Source organism: Tamandua tetradactyla, chromosome 1 (assembly GCF_023851605.1).
Source record: "Tamandua tetradactyla isolate mTamTet1 chromosome 1, mTamTet1.pri, whole genome shotgun sequence".
Classification (NCBI taxonomy): Eukaryota; Metazoa; Chordata; class Mammalia; order Pilosa; family Myrmecophagidae; genus Tamandua; species Tamandua tetradactyla.
The window spans coordinates 67,706,929-67,726,264 of NC_135327.1; the positions used below are offsets into that span (position 1 = coordinate 67,706,929).

At 44.8% G+C, this 19,336-nt stretch overlaps 1 protein-coding gene across 2 annotated transcripts; it reads left to right on the forward strand.

The window, feature by feature from the left end:
• The first annotated feature begins 11,254 nt into the window (after positions 1-11,254).
• On the forward strand, positions 11,255-16,116 carry IGFBP1 (insulin like growth factor binding protein 1). Of its 2 annotated transcripts, XM_077118696.1 has the most exons (4): positions 11,255-11,621; positions 13,191-13,354; positions 14,384-14,509; positions 15,444-16,116. In XM_077118696.1, exons 1-4 carry the CDS (start codon positions 11,255-11,257, stop codon positions 15,567-15,569), a joined length of 783 nt encoding a protein of 260 aa, XP_076974811.1. In that variant the 3' UTR covers positions 15,570-16,116. The 2 variants fall into 2 exon arrangements, with proteins under 2 accessions (XP_076974811.1, XP_076974802.1); XM_077118687.1 differs by having other exon boundaries at positions 14,384-15,560.
• Positions 16,117-19,336: the final 3,220 nt, after the last annotated feature.

Below are 19,336 nucleotides of genomic sequence, written 5' to 3' on the forward strand. Positions count from 1 at the left end.
TATAACCAGCAATATATAAATTATATAATTATATAAACTAGAGCACATATAAGGAAAAGAATATTCTGCAGCCAATAATATACATGTATGTGTAAATACATGCATACATATATGTATGTGCATATATATGTACACACATATATAGGCAAACCTCATTTTATCATGCTTTACTTTATTAAGTTGCACAGACACTACATTTTTGCATCTTGAAGGTTTGGGGCAATCCTGCATTGAACAAGTCTTTTGGCACCATTTTTCCAACAGCTTGTGCTCACTTTGTCTCTCTGCATCACATTTTAATTAAGGTATGTACTTTTTTTTTCTTTTAGATATAATACTATTGCACACTTAATACATGACAGTATAAGATAGACATAACATTTATATGCATTGGGAAGCTAAAAGCTCATGTGACTTGATTTTTGCAACATTTGCTTTATTACAGTGATCTGGAACCAAACCCACAATATCTCTGATCTATGCCTATATACACATATGTATTCAGATTTGTATAAATACATACATTTGTAGACAAGATATGCATAGTATATTAAATAAGAAAAGACTAAAAGAGAAAATATAGTGTGAGCTCCATTTAAATAAAATGTACACACAGATACACATATACATATATCCAAAAATAGATTCCCAGAAATGGCAACACTGTTAACTACTGGGTGGCGGGCTAACAGGGTGAATTTTAACTTTGCTTGATTCTGTTTCACATTTAACTGAAAAGATCATATTTTTAGTATCTTTAATTATTATCTTACTGTTAGTATTAGTATAATGTTAATACGTATTAGTGTAATTATTAGTATTTATGAGTAGTACCACTCACTGATTCAATCTGGTGCCTGCTCAAATTTATTGTTTAACCCCTTTAGTGAATTTTTCATTCCAGTTATTATTCTTTTCAACTCCAAAATGTCAATTTTCTTTATTTTTATCTCATTGTTGATACTGTTAATTTGGTGAGACATCTCTCTAAGACTTTCCTTAGTTCTTTAAACATCATTTCTTTTACTTCCTTGGACATACATAAAATAGCTGACTAAAAGTCTTTGTCTAGGAAATCCAATGTCTGAGCATCCTCAGATACAGCTTCTTCTGGTTTCTTTTTTCCTTGTATCTGACTCATACTTTCTTGTTTCTTCACATGTCTTGTAATTTGTTGTTGTTATGGTTGAAACTGGACAGCTTGAACATTATAATGTGATCACTCTGAAAGCCAGATTCTCTCCCCTCTCCATGATTTTTGTCTTCTTGCCATAAGTGGCGCCTGAAGGTGCTACTTCACAAGTCAGCTAGTGATTGGGCAGAGATGTCCTTAAATGTTTGGAACCAAAATATCTTCCAGTCTTTGACAGGGGGCTCTGTGTGTCTTTAACACTATCCAGATAGTTTATAGCTCTGCCTGAGCCTTCTTGACTTGTTCCATAATGTTTCAAGGTCAGCAGTAGGTGAGAACATAGGGCCTTGCTGGGTGTTTCTTGAGCATGCACACAGCTCTGGGCATATGCATGACTTTCCTAGGAATATGGTGGGGCTTTTTGAAACCCTAGGGCCATCTCATTCCCTCAGCCTTTTCTCACAAGATTTTGGTTAGGCTGTTGTTTGCCTCTACTGTTATCTATCACTTCAGGCAGCAACAACCTGAGATACTAGCCTGTGAATATTTTCAATAAATGCCCTCCAGGAAGCAGTTTTTATTCTGGGCCAGTTCTGGGTTTGCTGAAATAAAGACAAACCTTTTAAACCCATCTTATAGGGAGCCATGAGACAGGGCAGAATAAGTAATTAACCACAGTTCTTCGGGAAAGAAGTCCATTCTGCTCCCTCTTTTACTGGGAATGCAGTCTGTTATTTTTATGCTACTATTGAGCTGGAGTGTAGGAGATGATATTGGAGTAAGTTAAAACTCCACAAAGTTTGTTGTCCTTGCCAGGATTCAGACTTTGATCATTTTCAGAGTATCAAAAAGTTGATTAAGATGGTATTTGCCCAATTTTTTCATTTTTATGGAGAGGCAGAATTTAAAATTACTTACTCTACCATTTTCACTGACATCATTCCTGTCAATCATCTTTTATGCTTTATTTCAATTCTCTGTATGAGTCAGGATTCTCCAGAGGAACAGAACCAATAGTATATATTTAGAGTTATTTTTAGGAATGGGCTTACACAACTGTGGGGCTTGGAAAGACCAAAATTTGTAGGGCTGGCAGTCAGGCTGGAAACACAGGCAGGACTTGATGCTGCAGTACGGAGACAGAATTTATTATTAGGAAACCTGCTTTTGCTTTTAAGGCCCTAACTAATTGGATGAGCCACACACATATTGAGTATAATCATCTTTACTTAAAGTCAGTTGGCTCTAGATGTGAACCGTAGATACAAAATACCTCGACAGCAACATCTGGACCAGTGTGTGACCAATTGGGCATCATACCCAGCCAAGGTCACATATGAAATTAACCATCACATTGTCCTACTGTGTGAGGGGCATAATTCCACATGGTCCAAACCATTTTTAGAATGTTGCAGGGATGGGGGTCGGGAGGTAGTTCTTGGTCAATGGAAATGTAGGCTTGCTTGTATAGGCAGAGACCAGCACCATCTGTGGTGCTCTTGATAGAAAGATAAGAGCTTGGATTGAGGGGATCAATCATCCAATCCTGCTCTCACCTCTTGCTGTTGGCTGACCTTGGGCAGATGCACAATGTCTCTGAGCCAGTGTCTGTTCTTGTAATTGGGTTGTCCCAGGAGACTGGAGAAGGCCATGTGGATTATAGTACTTGGGACTAAACATGACCCTCAGCAGGCCTGAGGTGGCTGCTGCTAGAAGCTGAAGTGGAATAAATATTCTGACCCCAGCTGGGCCCTCCTGTCCCAGTCCCATCCCTCCCTTGGAGCCACGCTGCATCTTTAGCCTGAGGCAGAGGAGTTATATCTGAGGAATCAGACATGGGGCAGTGATGCAATGTGGGACATTGTTGTATGTATCAGGAATGTGGGAAAACACAGAGAAGCCTGGTAAGAGTGGCTGATGGCTGGGAATGAAAACATCAGATGAATTTTAGTTGTTCTGTATTTGTCACTATAGGAGGGAAGAAATTGTTGATTAAATGACAATGGCCACTGGGTAGTACCAGCCTCCGCGTGGATGCTTCTGTAGGTAGGGATCTCTTTAAGTACCTGAGGTTCACTGTATAAAAGAAAGAACACTGTGTCCCAGGGAAGTCAAGTGTGCATCACAGATGTAGTCACTGGGGAGGTGGTAGGGATTCCAGATACCTTCCTGGTTTACAGAGCTCTTTCTAGGCTATCCCTCTTTGCCCAGCAGACCTGGAGACAGGCTCAGAGGAGTAGAGCACTAGCAGAGGAACAAACCCACATCCATTCTACCAAGCATGCAGATGGCTTCCTCACACCACACTTCCCATCATCACACAATGTCTAGACCAGCCTGGCCTCCAAAAGCTAGTGCCTTTACCTTAAGAAGGGAAACTAGGTCATGTTCTCCAACCCAATACCAAAGGCCAGTCACTTGGATTCCCTATGGGGACCAGGCCAGTTGGAGGTGGTGCAATCTTTGCCTTGCATTGCCTCAGTGTGGTGGTTGTGCCCCAGGTCTTTGGACAGGTGGTGGGGAGGCTGGAACTAGTTGAAGAGGAGGGAATGGCCCAGTGCTTAGGCTGTCCAGCATCCCCACGCACTGCATGGTATGAGGGCTCCTTAGAAACCCTGACATTTGAAACTTGATGAGAAGATTCAGAGAGGACCCAACTGTAATCATCAAAGACATGAAGAGTTTTGTTCATTCACACAACAGTAGATTTGTGAGTGCCTGCTGTGTGCCAGGCATTATTCTAAGCATATTCATTATAGAAGTGAACAAGGCAGAGAAGTCCTTGCCATCATTGAGTTTGTGTCCTGGAGGGAGCAGACAGAAGGTATACATAGAAGTATATAATGCAACGCAAAATAGGTTGAGGACAAAGAGGGACAGCTGAGAGAGCGGGAGAAGAAGCCACCTCAGAGGGGATGGTCAGGAAGGTGCAGTGAAGGAACAAGTTGTATGAGAGTCAGAAGGAAGGGCGTCCTGGGCCAGAACAGCAAGTACAGCATACCGCAAGTACAGCATACCCCAGCTGGGTGCATGCCTGGTGAGTCTAGGAGTGGCTGGAATGTGGTCAGAGGGTGGGAAAGAAGCAACAGATAAGGTCAGAGAAGAGCCAACATCAGATCTCACAGAATCTCCCACTAGAGGAGAAAGCTACAGTGGAGTAAAGGTCAATGAAAGGAAATAATAATTTTTTATTTGTGAATCACTCCCATTTTACAGATGAGGAACCCAGAGTTCAAAAGTTTATTTTATATTACAAGAATTATATAGAAAATCCTTATTATTTAGGTGCCATTCCATTTCGCCAATGAAGAAACTGAGGCACAGAGAGGTTAAGTAACCTGCCCATGTTCTTACTGGTAGTTGGGGCCAAGCCTGACCGCCTTCTTCATGTTTTCTCCACTGCACCAGGCCACCTTTAATAACTCTCTGACTTTCTGGCACTCAGGCACACTGTTTTGGGGCACTGCATAAGGCTCTTTGGTTTGCATTTGTAAATAAAAGTAATTGAGAAATCTTCCGTGTGTTTCCACAGAGTCAAATTCAGTGTCAAACATGAGCGTCATCTGTTGCAAGAGCCCTTTATTGCCTTGATGGGGGACAGGATAGGGAGAGGGACCTCACTGTTGGTATCCATGTCCACTGAGCCCTGGTGTCTGGGATGGGGGCTAGCTACACACCCTCCAAGTGCCTGGGTCCCTGCTGGGGGCCAAGCATACTAACACTTATTTGAGCCACAGAGAAATTCCATAATACAGGAATTCTGATGACCTTCCATGGGTAGATGGAGACTGTGGAATTCAAGTACCTGTCCTAATAATTATCAGTCCAGGATCTGACTTGGGGTCTGGCTGATCCCCATCATCCACATTGTCTGCCTCCACAGGCATTCATCCCCCGCCAGTCTATTGCATTGAAACTTGCATTCTGGTTTTAAACATGGTACTTGGATTTAAGAAGATCTGGGTTCAGAGCTTGGCTTTTGTCAATCTGAGGATGTAGACCCTGGACAAACTACCCAGCCCCCGGAATGAGAGCCACCTCACTGGGCTTTGTGGTACTGTGTGGAAAATCCTTAGGGCAGGGCTTGGACATGATAAATGGTCAACGAATGGTAGCATCTTTTATTCCTGCAACTACTCACTCTCCCATCAGTACTGTCCTCTAGCAGGATTTTCATTTTATCCCCTCTATTTTCATCTCAACTCATGTTGTTTATAGACTCTTAAACAGACCATCAGCTCCAATACTACTCAATATTCAGCTTTTTCACTCTGCTTAATGGGAAGTGTAGATGGGCACTCTCTCTGTCAGCCTTTCCACCAGTTTTACAAGCGGTGCCTTTTATCTGCTCAGGAGATAAAGGTTTTTGCATGGGTTGGCATCATTCTACTGTTGACCATGGACCAGGGCAGAACATCTTCCCCCACCCCTTGGGTTTACAAACAACTTACCTTTTGAGGGTCCCCTGTGTGGCTGGGTTTTCTGCCTTTCAAAATTTGACTTTGTCCTTGACTCTTGCATTGTTTTTCAGAGCGTGAATTGCCCAACCTTCTGGCTGCAGGTGAGTAAGCAATATGTGCACGGAGGCAGATAGGGAACAGTGGGTTACAGATGACCTCATGTGGTTTCATCATCCCCTAGATAGCAGGGCAGCTCCCTAGGTCACCCCAATTCTACCCAGAGCAACCGAGGCCTTGGTCAGAATCAAAGTGTCCAAACACCCCAGGAAAGCAGAGATGGGCAAAATGGCTCATGTGTACCACATGCTCAGTTGAGCCTGGCACTCTCTTGTCCCCATTTTCCAGGTGAGGAAACTGAGGGAAAAGCATGAACAAAGCCATGAATGTATCAGATGCTCAGAAATGGCCCCTTGGAGACTGTGATGAGAACTACAGACCATTTCCCAAAGAATACACAAAACATGCAACTTTGCATGTCATTTCAGGGAGTTCTTGGATCTCTGAAGTCAACCCATGGACCTTACCTTCCTGATCTTCCCTGGCCTTCCTTATCCTGGGGAAATGAGTGCAGTAGCAGGAGCAGATGTGTGGACAGACACCGAGCTTTTGGGGTGTGGCAAATAAGCTGGAAAGGGTGGCAAGGATGGGACCACAGTCAGCAAAAGGGGAGGTGTGCTGCTGGAAGGAACATTCCTTATGGTATGAGCTGCAATTGCAATTCAGGAAGCACAGATTCAAGTAGCAACACAAATCATTGCCCCTTGGCACTTCCTGGCAAGGGTTTTTAAAGAAAAAGGAGACTATATAAATTGTTTGTCATTGGTGTATATTTGGGGAGCTCCAAATGGCCTTCAGGTTAGAGAGTTTACTGAGTTCTTTATCTCGTGGTTTGTGTCTGGTGTCTGTGTGTCATAGGGCTTTGCGGAACACCGTTGCTTGAGGCTTTGCATACTTTGGCAGCTTGTGATATCCACATAAGGTTTGTCTAAGAGTAACTTCCAGAATGGCCTCACAACTCCATTTTAAAGCTCTCAGCCATAGTAATTCTATTTTGTTTTATTTCTTTTTATACTAGAGAGCTGTCTGAGAGCAGGACTGTGTCTTGTTTGCTGCTGTGTCTGAGCTCTGTCTCTGGGACTGGTAGGCTGTCCATGCCCAGGCTGTTGGCTGAGGAATGAAGGGACAAGGGTCTCATAATTGATCTTGAGTTCCACGCTTGCTCCCCCGGATGATCTTCCCAGGGTTTCATTCTTATTCCTGTGCTCTTTGCCCTACATATGGAATCCCCTCCAATGGCAACCTGCTGCCTTAACCAGCATCTTAACTCAGCATATCTGCACAGTATTGAAGACCCACTAGTACCTGTGCTAACTTGCCATTTCTCCCCAGCATGTACTGCTCCCTTCTCCATTTACTCAGCTCCCACCAGGAAGAAATCCTGGGTATGCCCTGAGTACCCCTTACCTCTTCCCAACGTCCATCCTTGGTCGGCTGCTCATTCTGCTTTCCCACCCTGCATCCCTCCCCTGTTTTTTGCTGCCTGGGAGAAATCTCACTCATCTTCCCAGACTAGCCCTTCTCTGGGAAGTCCCCAGCTACATTTTGAGGTTCCATCTTCTTTACGCGCCCACTACTCTTTGAACACACCCTACTCATGCACTTGCTATCACCAGGAGCTTCTGACCAGCTATTTACAGACCATAACCAAGGCTGGACCAGTTGCCCGCTCAAGGTCAATGATCAGTTTTGGGCACCACATTAAGCTTCTCTCATGCCACCTGAAACACGTTCAGATGATAATTCCCCTTTGCTCTGCTGTGCTCACTACTGAGTGGGGGAAAGAGAACATGGGGCAGAAGCTCAAGAAGTGTGGTATGGGGGGTGGGGGGTGGGGGTGCTGGAAATAAGAGCCTCCATTCTGAGGAGGTGGCTGCAGGAGGGTGGAGGGATATCAGGATAGAGTCTTTAAAAGAACAAGCTTATGCAATGGACCTCCACGAAGATGTTGTTGAGAGATGTGGATGTCAGGGAGATGGATATCCAGGCATGGAGGACAGCAAGAACTGAATCATGGAGATGTGAAAGTGAAGGTGCTTTGTTTTCAGGAAAAGGGGAAGGCTGGGCATGAATGCTGGATGAATGAGCAGGAGTCCCTAGGGTTGGGTGAGAATGAACTTAGGGAGGCAGGCCGTAGAGGGCACTGAGTCTCAGGAGGGTGCCAGCCAGCAAGCATCATGGAGCCTGGAGATTCATAGGTACACTTGGCAATGGCCTCTGTGCCAGGAGTCCCTGGCCCCCAGCTATCACTCTGCCTGCACAGGAAGGTTACTCATCCCACACAGGATGGATCGACAGATGGACGACCCAATAAAGACCTCCAGGAAGAGACCCAGCACCACTTGTTTTGACAGTGTTCTCACAGAAAGAGGGAGGACTGTTAGTATTTGTTGTGGATTTGATTTTCTGTTGCTATGAAACAGGCAATGGAAACATTTTGAAAAGTGATCAATGGATGAGGGAGGAACTTTCACTGTGTGTAGAGTGAGGGAAAATTCCGGGAAGGAGGGAGGGTACCTGGGCAAGTTTACAACTGATGAACTGGCCAGGGCTGGCCAAAGTTCCCAGAACCTAGTAGATTTTCCCCAAATATTTATTGGATAATTCTCTCTTTTCTGTATTCCATTAAGAAAACATTTCAAGAGTGAATACTGATTCTACGTTGACAAAGTCAGTGACGAAATTCAGAGCAAAAGTCTTCTTCTGGAAATATAGTTATATAAGGACCTACATTGAAAATAGTGTTAAAGTATTCAAAATCAACCGGTGGTCAGTTCCCTAATCAGACACTGAATTATGCTCCTTTAAAAAATAATGATGAGGGTAGGTCAGTGGTAGAATCCTTGCCTGACATGCGGGAGACCCAGGTTTGATTCCCAGCCCATGCACTTCCCAAACAAATAAGCCAACAATCAAATGAGAAAAAGCAAAAAAAAATTCAGCAAATGGTGCTGCAATAAGGGAATACTCACATGGAAAAAAAAGAATGAAATGTGTCCTCTGCCATACACCACACAAAGAAAAAAAATGATGGACATGTTCAGGAATTTCCAGCTACAATTCTTTTCACAGACTTTAATTTGATTGTTGCCGAAGACATGTTTTACTGTCCCTATTTATTGATATATTACAAGTAGAACAAAAGTCAATATGGTAAAGTCAAGTCACTTCCAAAGGCCATAGAACCAGTCAAGTGGCTAGAAAAGTAGTTGGTAAATTAATTTTAATTCTCAGGTATTTTAAAAGATGGCACAAATCCAGGAGCTTATAAAAGGGTATAGTAGTGAAAACGAATCTCCCTTCTCTGTGTATCAGTCTCCTATTTCACTCCTGCCTCAAATTGCCGTTTGTGTTAGTTTCCTTCATGGCTCAAGCAAATACCCTGCAATGGCTTGGCTCAAACAATGGGAATTTATTGGTTCATGGTTTTGAGGCGAAGAAAAAAGTCCAAATCAAGGCATCATCAAAGTGAAACTTTCTTCCCAAAGACTATACCATTCTGGGGCTGGCTGCTGGCAATCCTTTATCCTTGGTCCTGGGTTCCTCAATCACATGGCAAGGCACATAGAAGCCTCTCCTGACCTCTCTGCTGTTTTCCAGGTTCTGCTGAAGTTTAGCTTCTTACTTCCTGTGGTTTTCTCTCTCTATCTGCATTTTATTCTGCTTCAAAAGGACTCTAATAAATAAGAGGATTAGATCAATCCTGACTGAGGTGAGTCACATCTTAACTGAAGTAACCTCATCAAAAAGTTCTACTTATGATGGGTTCACACCCACAGGAATGGATTAAATTTAAGAACATCTTTCTCTGGGTACATACCACTCAAAACCACCACACGGACACTGCCAGTTGTATATGTATTCTACTTGAGATATTCTACAAATTTAGAATCAGAGCTACATATATATTCACAGGATATTTTGAACTTATTGTAGCTGAACACAACAGTTCTTCTTCTTGTATAAAGTTCAAAGTTATTCTTATGAAACAAACATTTGAGAAAACAAGAACAAAATTATTATCCTGCATCTGGCAGGCTCCAGATACATCATCACCCAGAAGAAGTTACTGGTGGGAGCTGGAGATTCCAGCAGTATGATTGTAAACTAACTTCCATTTCACTTAAATGAAAATGTAATGACTAAAATTATATGAATTATGAATTACATGAAATGAAAATGACTGAAATTATATGAAATTAATTTATAAGAACCTTGATTTAAATTAATAATTAATAAATAATAATTAATAAATAATAAAAATTAAATTGTGGTCTCTCAGGAGCAGTCTTCTCTTATATGTCCATCATGAAATGAGATAATTTGTCACATAGGTAAATGGAGGCAACATAGGGTAACCAAGGCCCTTCCAGATTTAAAACACTACTTCTCAAATATCTAAAGAGCAAAAAGGAGGCCTGGGTATGGCTGTAGCCAGAGAAATTGCTCTAAGCCTATGCCTGGTATAGGTGGCAAAGATAGGGACAGAGAGGAAAGGCAATGCAGGGCTGGCGGCAAGGAGACACAAAGGGGCAGCATGGAGCATGGGCACTTTCCCTGTCCTCTCAAGGATATGAGGTTGGGCAGCTCTAAACTCAGAAGGTCCACAGAGGCCATGCCAGCGAAAACCTGAAGGGTCTGGAATGGCCCATTTCTGAGTTTCTTTGGAGGCATACTAGATTTTTCTTCTGACTGAAGAGGACATATCCAAGAAATAGGAACTTAAAAGGAAAAGTCTTGGTATTGACTAATGATAAAATTTGACATGGGCCAGACAATCAGAGGAAAGTTAGACTCCCAGCTCTCCATTCTTACTAAATGCATAGCCTTGGCCCTGTCATTTAACCATTTAACCACTGGGACCTTTCTCCTCTTCCGGAGCCCAATTAAGGAGGTTGGTCTCCCTGGGAACTGCTGTGAGAATGGAAAGCTTCACATTCTTGGCTTTTTCCAGCCCTTCCTTACAAGAAGGGTTATAGTGGTCAGCTCTTCAGCAGAGTTGTGTCCCTTCCTCCAGAGGCTGGGTTGGGGTGCTTCTGGGCTTTGGCAAAGACAGCCCTTCAGGAAATGAGAAGACCAGAGCTCTAGCTCAGCACCCACCCTTCCTCACTCTGGACCTTGGTTTCCTCATTTGAAAACTGGAGGGTGGGCAGGGTACTGCCCAGCTTCTCTCTCTCTGGCTTTGCCTGGCTCAGCCTGAGAGTGCTGGCCCACCAGGCTAGGGCATGGAGATGTCCCCTAAACAAAAACAAGTATCATCCCTCCCTGGCAAAGGCACTTGTTAGATTGTACTTTGGTTCCAGATTCAAACCCACATAACAAGACAAACACAAGTCTGAAACCTAAACGTTTACCTTCCTTCCACCCACGGTTTGCGCAGGGCCTTGGGGACAAGAGCAAAACAAGTTTATTTTGAATGCCCTGCGGCGCCGCACGCCGCGCTGCCAATCATTAACCGCAGGGTCCGGGTGGTGCGGCCCGCGCCCTTTATAAGGCGCCCGCAGCGCTCAGCAAGCATCGGCCACCTCTAGCCACCACCGCTCGCCACCACCGCCCGCCAGCGCCCGCCGCCACCGCGCCTCCAGTCCGCCACCACCGCCCGGCGATGCCTGAGCTCCTTGCTGCCAGCTCCTGGCCGCTCCTGCTCCTGCTGGGCGCCCAGTTCTGCATGTCCGTCGACGCGTCCCAGCCGTGGCGCTGCGCACCCTGTTCCGCCGAGAAGATCGCACTGTGTCCTCCGGTGCCCGCCTCTTGTCCGGAGGTTGCCCCGGCGCCCGGCTGCGGCTGCTGTCCGACGTGCGCCTTGCAGCTGGGTGCAGCCTGCGGTGTGAAAACTGAGCGCTGCGCCCGCGGGCTCAGCTGCCGCGCCTTGCCCGGGGAGGCGCGGCCCCTGCTCGCACTCACCCGCGGCCAGGGCGCCTGCGTCCCCACGACGGACGATGCCGAGGCTGCTCACAGCACAGAAGCCACAGGTAACCCCCCTCCTCGCCCCTCGTACCTGGACTCAAACCCGAACAGGTCAGGGCTTTCGACCAAAGCTTGTAGTGGATGAGCCTCATCGCTGTATGTACAGTCCTAGCAAGAGATGTCAGGGAGAGGAATGGCATGGTCCCAGGACACCAGAAACTTAGCGGGAGGATTGGGGGAAGAACCCAGATCTGGAGCCTCACAGCTCAGTGATCTCCAGAAAACCAGACACCAGATGTTCTTAAGACCCTCGGGTGAGTGAAGGGAGTTGAGCGCTTTGTCTAAGACAAAGGAGGCCGTCGCAGTCCCCGGCCGCCCCTCGCCCTCCGCTTTGCAGAACAAGAGGGGCAGAGCCAGGGGCTGGGACCGCTGTGGACACCTGGAATGGGGAGTCCCTCCTGCTGGCCTCTCCAGGAAAGTGTTTGGAATGCCTTTTGAAATATACGTCCTGTGGATACAGTATGTGCTTCCCAGATGTTTACAGAACATAATGTGAGAGCTTAGGCTAAAAATTTCACTTCCATTTAGTGCCATAGAAAAAACAGTGTTTGATGTGTATGTTACACTGGCCTCCTGCGAACTTGACAATCAGGTCTTTTCCTGAATTTAAGCAGTGAATTATTTGTAGTGGGACGCAAAGGAAATACCTCTTCTACTCCCGATCTCTGAGCTCCCCATCTGGGCTGACTACACATCCTGTGTGATTCTTGGCGGAATCTCAGGGTACCATGCAATGTCAGTGGGGAGCCCCTGACTCTTCCAAGGAGGGGGACGGTGTATAATCAGTTTTCCTGCTGAATTCAGAGTAAATTAAATGGTTTCTGGAAATAAACGAACTCCTTTCATTCCAGGATTACCAACCATCCTAATGATACCCAAATGAAAACGGATTCCCCTAGGGAGTCCCATCAGAAGACTCAGTTCTCTAGTATTCTGTCCATGTGCTGAATCCAGACCTGTGGTTGCTATCCACAAGAGGTCACGTGTCTTCCCTCCTCTTTTAAGGGTTGCAAAGGAGTCATTCTCTTGTGGAAAGGCAGGGCCTCTGGCATGGGAAGTGTAGGGTTGTGAATCAGGAGAGCGGCATACCAGACCCCACTTCTAAATGAAACCTACCCTACTGCTTCAGGGGTATTATTAAAATCATGGACAAGGAAACTGAGTCACTAGCAAGTTAAATCACACACTCAAGGCTGCCAGCTATTGGACTGAAACCTGATCCTTGATTTCTTCAGCACTCTTCCCACACCTCAAAAAAATGAAGATTTTGATCTCTTCCCCTGCTACCTTTGAAACTAACACACCAGGGACCCTTGCCAGACTCCAGCAGGTGATAATTTTCCAGAAGAGAATCAGTTTTGCTTTTACTTCTGTTCTTCTCTGGAACCATTAGATGCTTCCAAAAAAGGAGTCGGTGATTATCTGAATGTATGTGGCCGTTCTTATACCCCAGCTTGGTTTGGAGGGTAGAACGGCTTCGCTAGGCTTCACTCAGAAGTGACTTCTGGGGGAAGACCCAGTATAGATGCTTCCTTGTGGTGGGGCTCAGTGGGCTCTGCGGTGTTTCATTTCAGATGTGAAGGGGTCAACTGACGCGGGGGATATACTCTCGGAGAGCACAGAGGTGACCCAGGAGGAGTTAATGGAGAAGTTCCACATGATGGGTTCTTCCAGCGAGGAGCTGCCCGTTCTCTGGCATGCTTTCAAGAATATAAAGGCCCTCCATGAGGGGTATATGGTGAGGCTCTCTTGTGGTGGGAACTCCCCTCCCCCCCACACACACTTTGTCCTCTACCTTGCACTTAACAGGCTTTTCTTCCCAAAGCCGCATAGACACCTCTCAGCTTAGCTTCATCTAGAGTTCTTAATTCAAGGGCTTTCAGCAGTCTTCAAGGGAGCCAGTTGGAACAGAAAGAAAATGTGATTCCTGCTGTGCAACTCTGGATACCTTCCCTGGATGTCTCTGAGCTCCAAGCTAAAATGGGAGTATCAGGCTAGACAATCTCTAAAGAGCATTGTGTTAATATTCTAAAGTTTATCCCAAGGACCTCCCCCAGCCAGCATCTTCCATCACACTTTTGATTGATGGCTGTTTTGAATTCTACCACAGAGGGCAGCAAAGAATTAGAATTGGAGTGATTGGAGTAGCTTTGAGGGAAAAAGAAAAGAGAATCACTCCATAAACATGCCTACCCAGAAAACCATTTTCTGGAACATTTAAGACCTTTCCTCTGGAAATTGTGACAAATGTCAAGTAAAGTTAATTCGTATCTCAAATGATCCAGATAAATGCCTTATTTGTCATTTTATTCTGTGAAATAACTTTGTAGGTTGCAGAAATAAGTGGTTCAAAAGCTGGACATCTCTGCTGCAAAGTTCTCCATTGGGGGTACTTTCCCCAAACATCTAGCCGGTGCCCAAATTATTCAGTGGGTGGTGTGAGGAGTCCAGGAAAGCTCTGCAGAGTCTGCTAGGCTACTGCTGGGGGATGCCTTGATTCGCGTAGGTGCTTAGAAAATGTTCAGGGAGGGTGTGAGTGATGTTTCCATCCTTTCTCTTAATGACTCAAGGAGGAGCTAACTACTCCTATTGACAGGCAAGGAGATAGAGCCCCCAAAAGGCCCATCACAAAGTCACAGGCTCAGAGGTCTATGCTCTCTCTCTCCTCCACATCTAGCCCGATCGAAAGCCTTGTCAGTCAGAGATCTTTGGGGCTGATAATTCATGCTCTCTTGTCACTTATACTTACGTCAAATTATTCTTTTAGGGGCCGTGCCAAAGAAAACTCTACAAAGTGCTAAACAAATTAGCCAAGGCTCAGCAGAATGGAGAAGACATTTACAAATTTTATCTGCCAAACTGCAACAGGAATGGATTTTATCACATCAAACAGGTACAGACTTCTCCTAAAGGGGAACTGCTACTATCCCACATCCTTAAAAAGCCAGGGTTTTTTCATCATAAATATGCACCATGCACAATCTCCACCTGGGCATTTGAAAAAAGATCCATGCCCTGGGAACTGGGAGTGGTGGCCCACGATGATCCCAAGAGCAGCTCAATATTGCAGAGCTAGTGGAGGAAAACAACACCAGGCCAAGGTGCTGGAGGGGAGCAATAGTGCCATCACATTAACAAGTGTGGGCAGATGGAGGCTCTTTGGATAGATCCCTTAATTATTATTTTTTGGGGGGCGGTGGGGGTTCAGCTTCCTCATCTATAAAATGAGAGGAAAGGAACAAACTCTGCTTAGGAAAGTAAATATTTATTTGGGACATTTCTTATATTTTCTTCTCTCCATTTTCTCTATAATGAAATACAATAGCATATTTTTTGGCTATTTAAGGGAGATACAAGAAACCAAGCTTTAATTTTTTTTTTGGCATGGGCAGGCTCTGGGAATCAAACCCAGGTCTCTGGCATGGCAGGTGAAAATTCTGCCACTGAGCCACCATTGCACCACTCCCAAGCTTTAATTTTAAGGAAACTTTTAGGATTCAATAAAGCATAGATTCTGTCTGGTTTTGTGGAGGAGAAACTGAGGACCAGGAAGTGCTTTATTTCATAGGAGAAGCCATGAGTCAAGGAGAACACAGGAAATTCCTCCTCCAGGGCCCAGCAGCTCTGATGGGACAGCTTTGCACAACATTTTACTGCCTAACAAACACATATGACAAGGATCAAGATTAGAGGTGGGGGAGGTTTGACTTACCATAGTCATGTGGCTCTCATGGGATGTGGTGTATCAGGCTGGATTGCCTGAGGGTTCATACCTTCCATGTTGGTGTCACGTATTCTGCCCTTGACTGTGAATTTTATTGTTGCAGTGTGAGACATCCTTGGATGGTGAGCTCGGCTTCTGCTGGTGTGTCTTCCCTTGGGATGGAAAAAGAATCCCCAGGATCCCAAGGGTCGAAGGAGACCCCAAGTGCCGTCAGTATTTCAGTTTGTAGAACTGAAAGCAGATGCAATCCAATCTGCTTCACAGGGAATATTTAAATACATACAAGTATATATTTATATTCTAGAACACTCACACAGTTTTATATATATATATATATATGTATATATATAGGAACTGCTTTTTATATTTCACATATATAAAGTTGTTTATTTATTCACTGTAAGTTTATTTTTTTCTACACAAGACCTTGTGTTATATTAATTTATATATTCTGGAATACTTTATCACATTGTGTGTAAATACTTGTGTTTTAGCTCTTCAAAGGCTCATGCTTCTGTTTTTCAAGAATTGAGAACATACTGACTATGCAAAATCAAATATGTAGCTGTGATTTAAAAAAAAGCTTAAAGGAGGATAATTCACATGTCTGTAAGAATGTTTTTCTCTATTTTGTGGAAAGTTGCAATGAACATCAAAATGTTGATCATGTAATCAAAGGTTGGTGTGTTGATTTTGCTGCATATTTAAAATATGCATTGGCTGTGTTGTCAAGTACATTTGTAAAATATAAACATAGTTGGAATAAATATTTCATGAAAGGATTTTTATCGCTATGGACATTCATTGCAATACATCGTCTTTGTTTCTGAAACTCCCTCCTCTTTGGCCCTCACATTCCTTACCCTGGCTTTGTACTTCTGCAATGCCAAGATAGTGTTTGCAGTCTACAATGCTCCATGGTATGGTAAACGACCCTGCAAACAGCACAGAGCTCCCATTTCCCCGTGGTGTTGCCATCTCATACTGGGTGGGTGTGTGGCCTCAGTTTCCCCTCCTCACACATAACCCACACAGATCTCCTACCTCTCCCACTTGTCCTGTGTCCCAAGGCCAGGCTGGGGCTCCCCTCCTCCCTTCTCATGGCCTAACCTCCTCAATTTCTCTCCAGGGTCCTTAGTTCTTCCTCTCTGTTTGCACCTTCCTTCCAATTTATAAATAAGCCTGGGTTTCTTCCGTATTGAAAGCAAAACAGGAACACTCCCTTGGTCTGGATTTCTAAACTGTTGTCTCCTCTTGCCTTCCAAGGGTCCCACTGCCTTCCTCAAACCCTCCCTCCCAGCCTCTGCTCTCTATTAGGCTCTGAGCTGTCTCCATCCAGGATCTGCTCATTACAGCTATTTAGATGCCTTAAGACTTTCACTCACCAGTTCTCTCTGCCTTTTTGAATTAATTTTTCATAAAATTCTTGCTCATCTGGTTTTTCTGACCCTACCTCTGTGGTTCTCTTCCACCCTGCAGACACTCCTTCTCTCTCCCTCCACACATTCCCTGGACACTTCATTCACCCCAAAGGGATCCTTACCCAGGGCTTCCTGGTTGCCTCCAGCCCTATTTCCCTGGCACATCTCTTCTCTGGGTAGAGACTCATCTCAGCATCCAGCACCTTCCAGGCAGCCTGTGGCATCCCGGGTGCTCCTCTCTCATCTCAACCCCCAGCAAGGTGTGATGGTGACTCTGTTGTAGCCCTTGGCCCCTTCCTGGGCCTGGACCTCTGACAGGCCTCTCTGGGGACCAGCTCCTGTTGAGTACCCCTCTTAGTCCTCCCAACCACACTACGCATCCTCCTCTCTGCCAAGCCCACCAGAAATCACCTTGAAACTCATTTAAACTCACTGTTTAAGAAGCAACAGCCAGCCTGATGTGGAAGGTGATCATCTCATTTCAGCCTCGTAAAAACGACCTCTCGAACACAATCATCATCACGGTGATATGAACAGATGTGTTTCCCGAGTGCTCCAATCCTGGTGTCCAGGGTTGGTACAGAGGCCTGTTAGGGACACAGACTGCAAAGAGCTGCCCATTCAGGTCCAGAACGCATGTAGTTCTTACCTGTCTTAGGGGTGGGACACCTTGATGGGACAAACCAAGCAAAGCGTTTGGCTCAGTCTCCAGGGCTCAAGAGTGGAGCTAGAGAAAGGTTAAATCTTCTCCCCACAGATGTGCAGGAGGTAAGTTCTGCAGCAGGAAAAAAGGACACAATTGTTCAACTTCCAAAGCAGGAAGCTCAGCAGTGCCTCTTGCCAGTTCTTAAATTTTAACTATAGCACGGTCTTTCATGCAACTTGATTAGGGCAGGCTTAGTGGGGTCATCAAAAGTATCAGTGAAATCTTTGATCAAACGCTTTAACTACAAACACGTTCATATATATTTATGGGATAATCTTTGACCTGGGACCCAAGTTAGAGAAAACACCATCGTCAATCCTGAAGCAGTGAAGAAAAGACTGGCTTGAAGACCCAGTTAAAGTGAATTGCTCTCCTAGTCTTCCCTGAATGCCAGCATTGTAGAAAGCAAGTTCTTTAATTTTTCTGGAATGTAATAAACCAGAAATGGAATGGCTTTTAGAAAGGGGATTTAATGAGTTGCAAGTTTATAATTCTAAGGGCGGTGAGAAAGTCCAAATTAAGTCACCAATAAGAGACTACCTTCCCTCAAGAAAAGCTGATGTTGTCTGGAACTCTATCAACTGGAAGGCAAATGGCTGGTGTCTGCTGGGGTCTTTGGCTTCTCATTTCAAACAGCTTCCCAGGAGAGGCATTTTCTTTCTTCATCTCCAAAGGCCTCTAGCTGTGAGGGCTCTGCTCTCCAAGCATCTCTGTCATTACTGAAGCAACTGTTCTCCAAGTGTCTGTGTCACCTCTAAGGTTTCTTCATAATGGTTCCCCTTTTAAAAGACTCCAGTAAACTCATCAAGACCCACCTTGAATGGATGGAGTCACATCTCCATCTAATCAAAAGAAATTGAGTGTGTCACATTTCCATGGAGATAATCTAATCAAACGTTTCCCCCCTGCAGTATTGAATCAGGATTAAAAGAAATGGCTGCCCCCACAAGATTGGATCCAGGTTAGAGCATGGTTTTTATGAAGTACATAATAGCTTTAAACCGGCACACTTCCCAATTCCTGTCACAGGGCCTGTTTCTTAGCCTGCTAGCAGCCAGTATATGTGAGCTTGCAACTGAGTCTATGGGAGCTTCCCATCCATACCTGCTCCCCTCCCAGTCTCAGGTCATTTAGTAAATCACCCTTTGGTTGGTCACCAAGGCTCTGTCTTCAGACTTACCTGTCCCCTCGTACAACCTTGGAGTACAGCCATTCCCACTCCCCATCTTCATGGGACTAATGGCTCGAGAAGCCATAGAGAATTTCCATTCAAATTTTTTTTCTTTCTTGGTTCTAAAGACCACACATTTACCAAACAAAAGTATATAATAAAGGTATTTTTTTAATTATGTAAGATATAATACTGACTTCCAGTTTTACTTCTGACATGTGAGGAATTTGGAAGTCATCACTTCTGTCTTTAAAATAAGGGGAAAAAAACGGAACAAATGAAAAATCAATTACTTTTCTTGGACCTGTGAAAGAACTGAGGACATGGAGCTAAGCACCACCCCCAACCTGGAGAGACAGCAAATTTGGAGAGTCATAGCCAGAATCTGCTCAGCTTGTAAGAATAATTACATAAATTGTAATTTTGACCTACTGCTGGAGGTGGAGTGTGGACTAGTGTGATGGGGAGACATTTTAGGAGGCCACAGTTGCAGAAGGGCTCCCACACTTTCATGGGTTTGACTCAAGGGGCCCCACGTGTCCTTGTGGCCAAGTGCGGAGAATCCTCCCACGGTTCTCCTGCGGGAAGGGGAAGACACCCATGGTGAGGTATAGTTGGGATGACTTCCAGGGAAAAGATTTTACCCAAACCTTATCCCACCCGGGGGAAGGGAATTTACCCAACTGCAGCCCCTTCTG

Excerpts from the sequence above, each read along its gene's own strand:
- IGFBP1 (XM_077118687.1), top strand. The coding sequence starts at position 11,255 with ATGCCTGAGCTCCTTGCTGCCAGCTCCTGGCCGCTCCTGCTCCTGCTG. Across the intron at positions 11,622-13,190 it reads TCACAGCACAGAAGCCACAG|ATGTGAAGGGGTCAACTGAC; the intron begins GTAACCCCCCTC and ends GTTTCATTTCAG. Across the intron at positions 13,355-14,383 it reads CCCTCCATGAGGGGTATATG|GGGCCGTGCCAAAGAAAACT; the intron begins GTGAGGCTCTCT and ends TTATTCTTTTAG.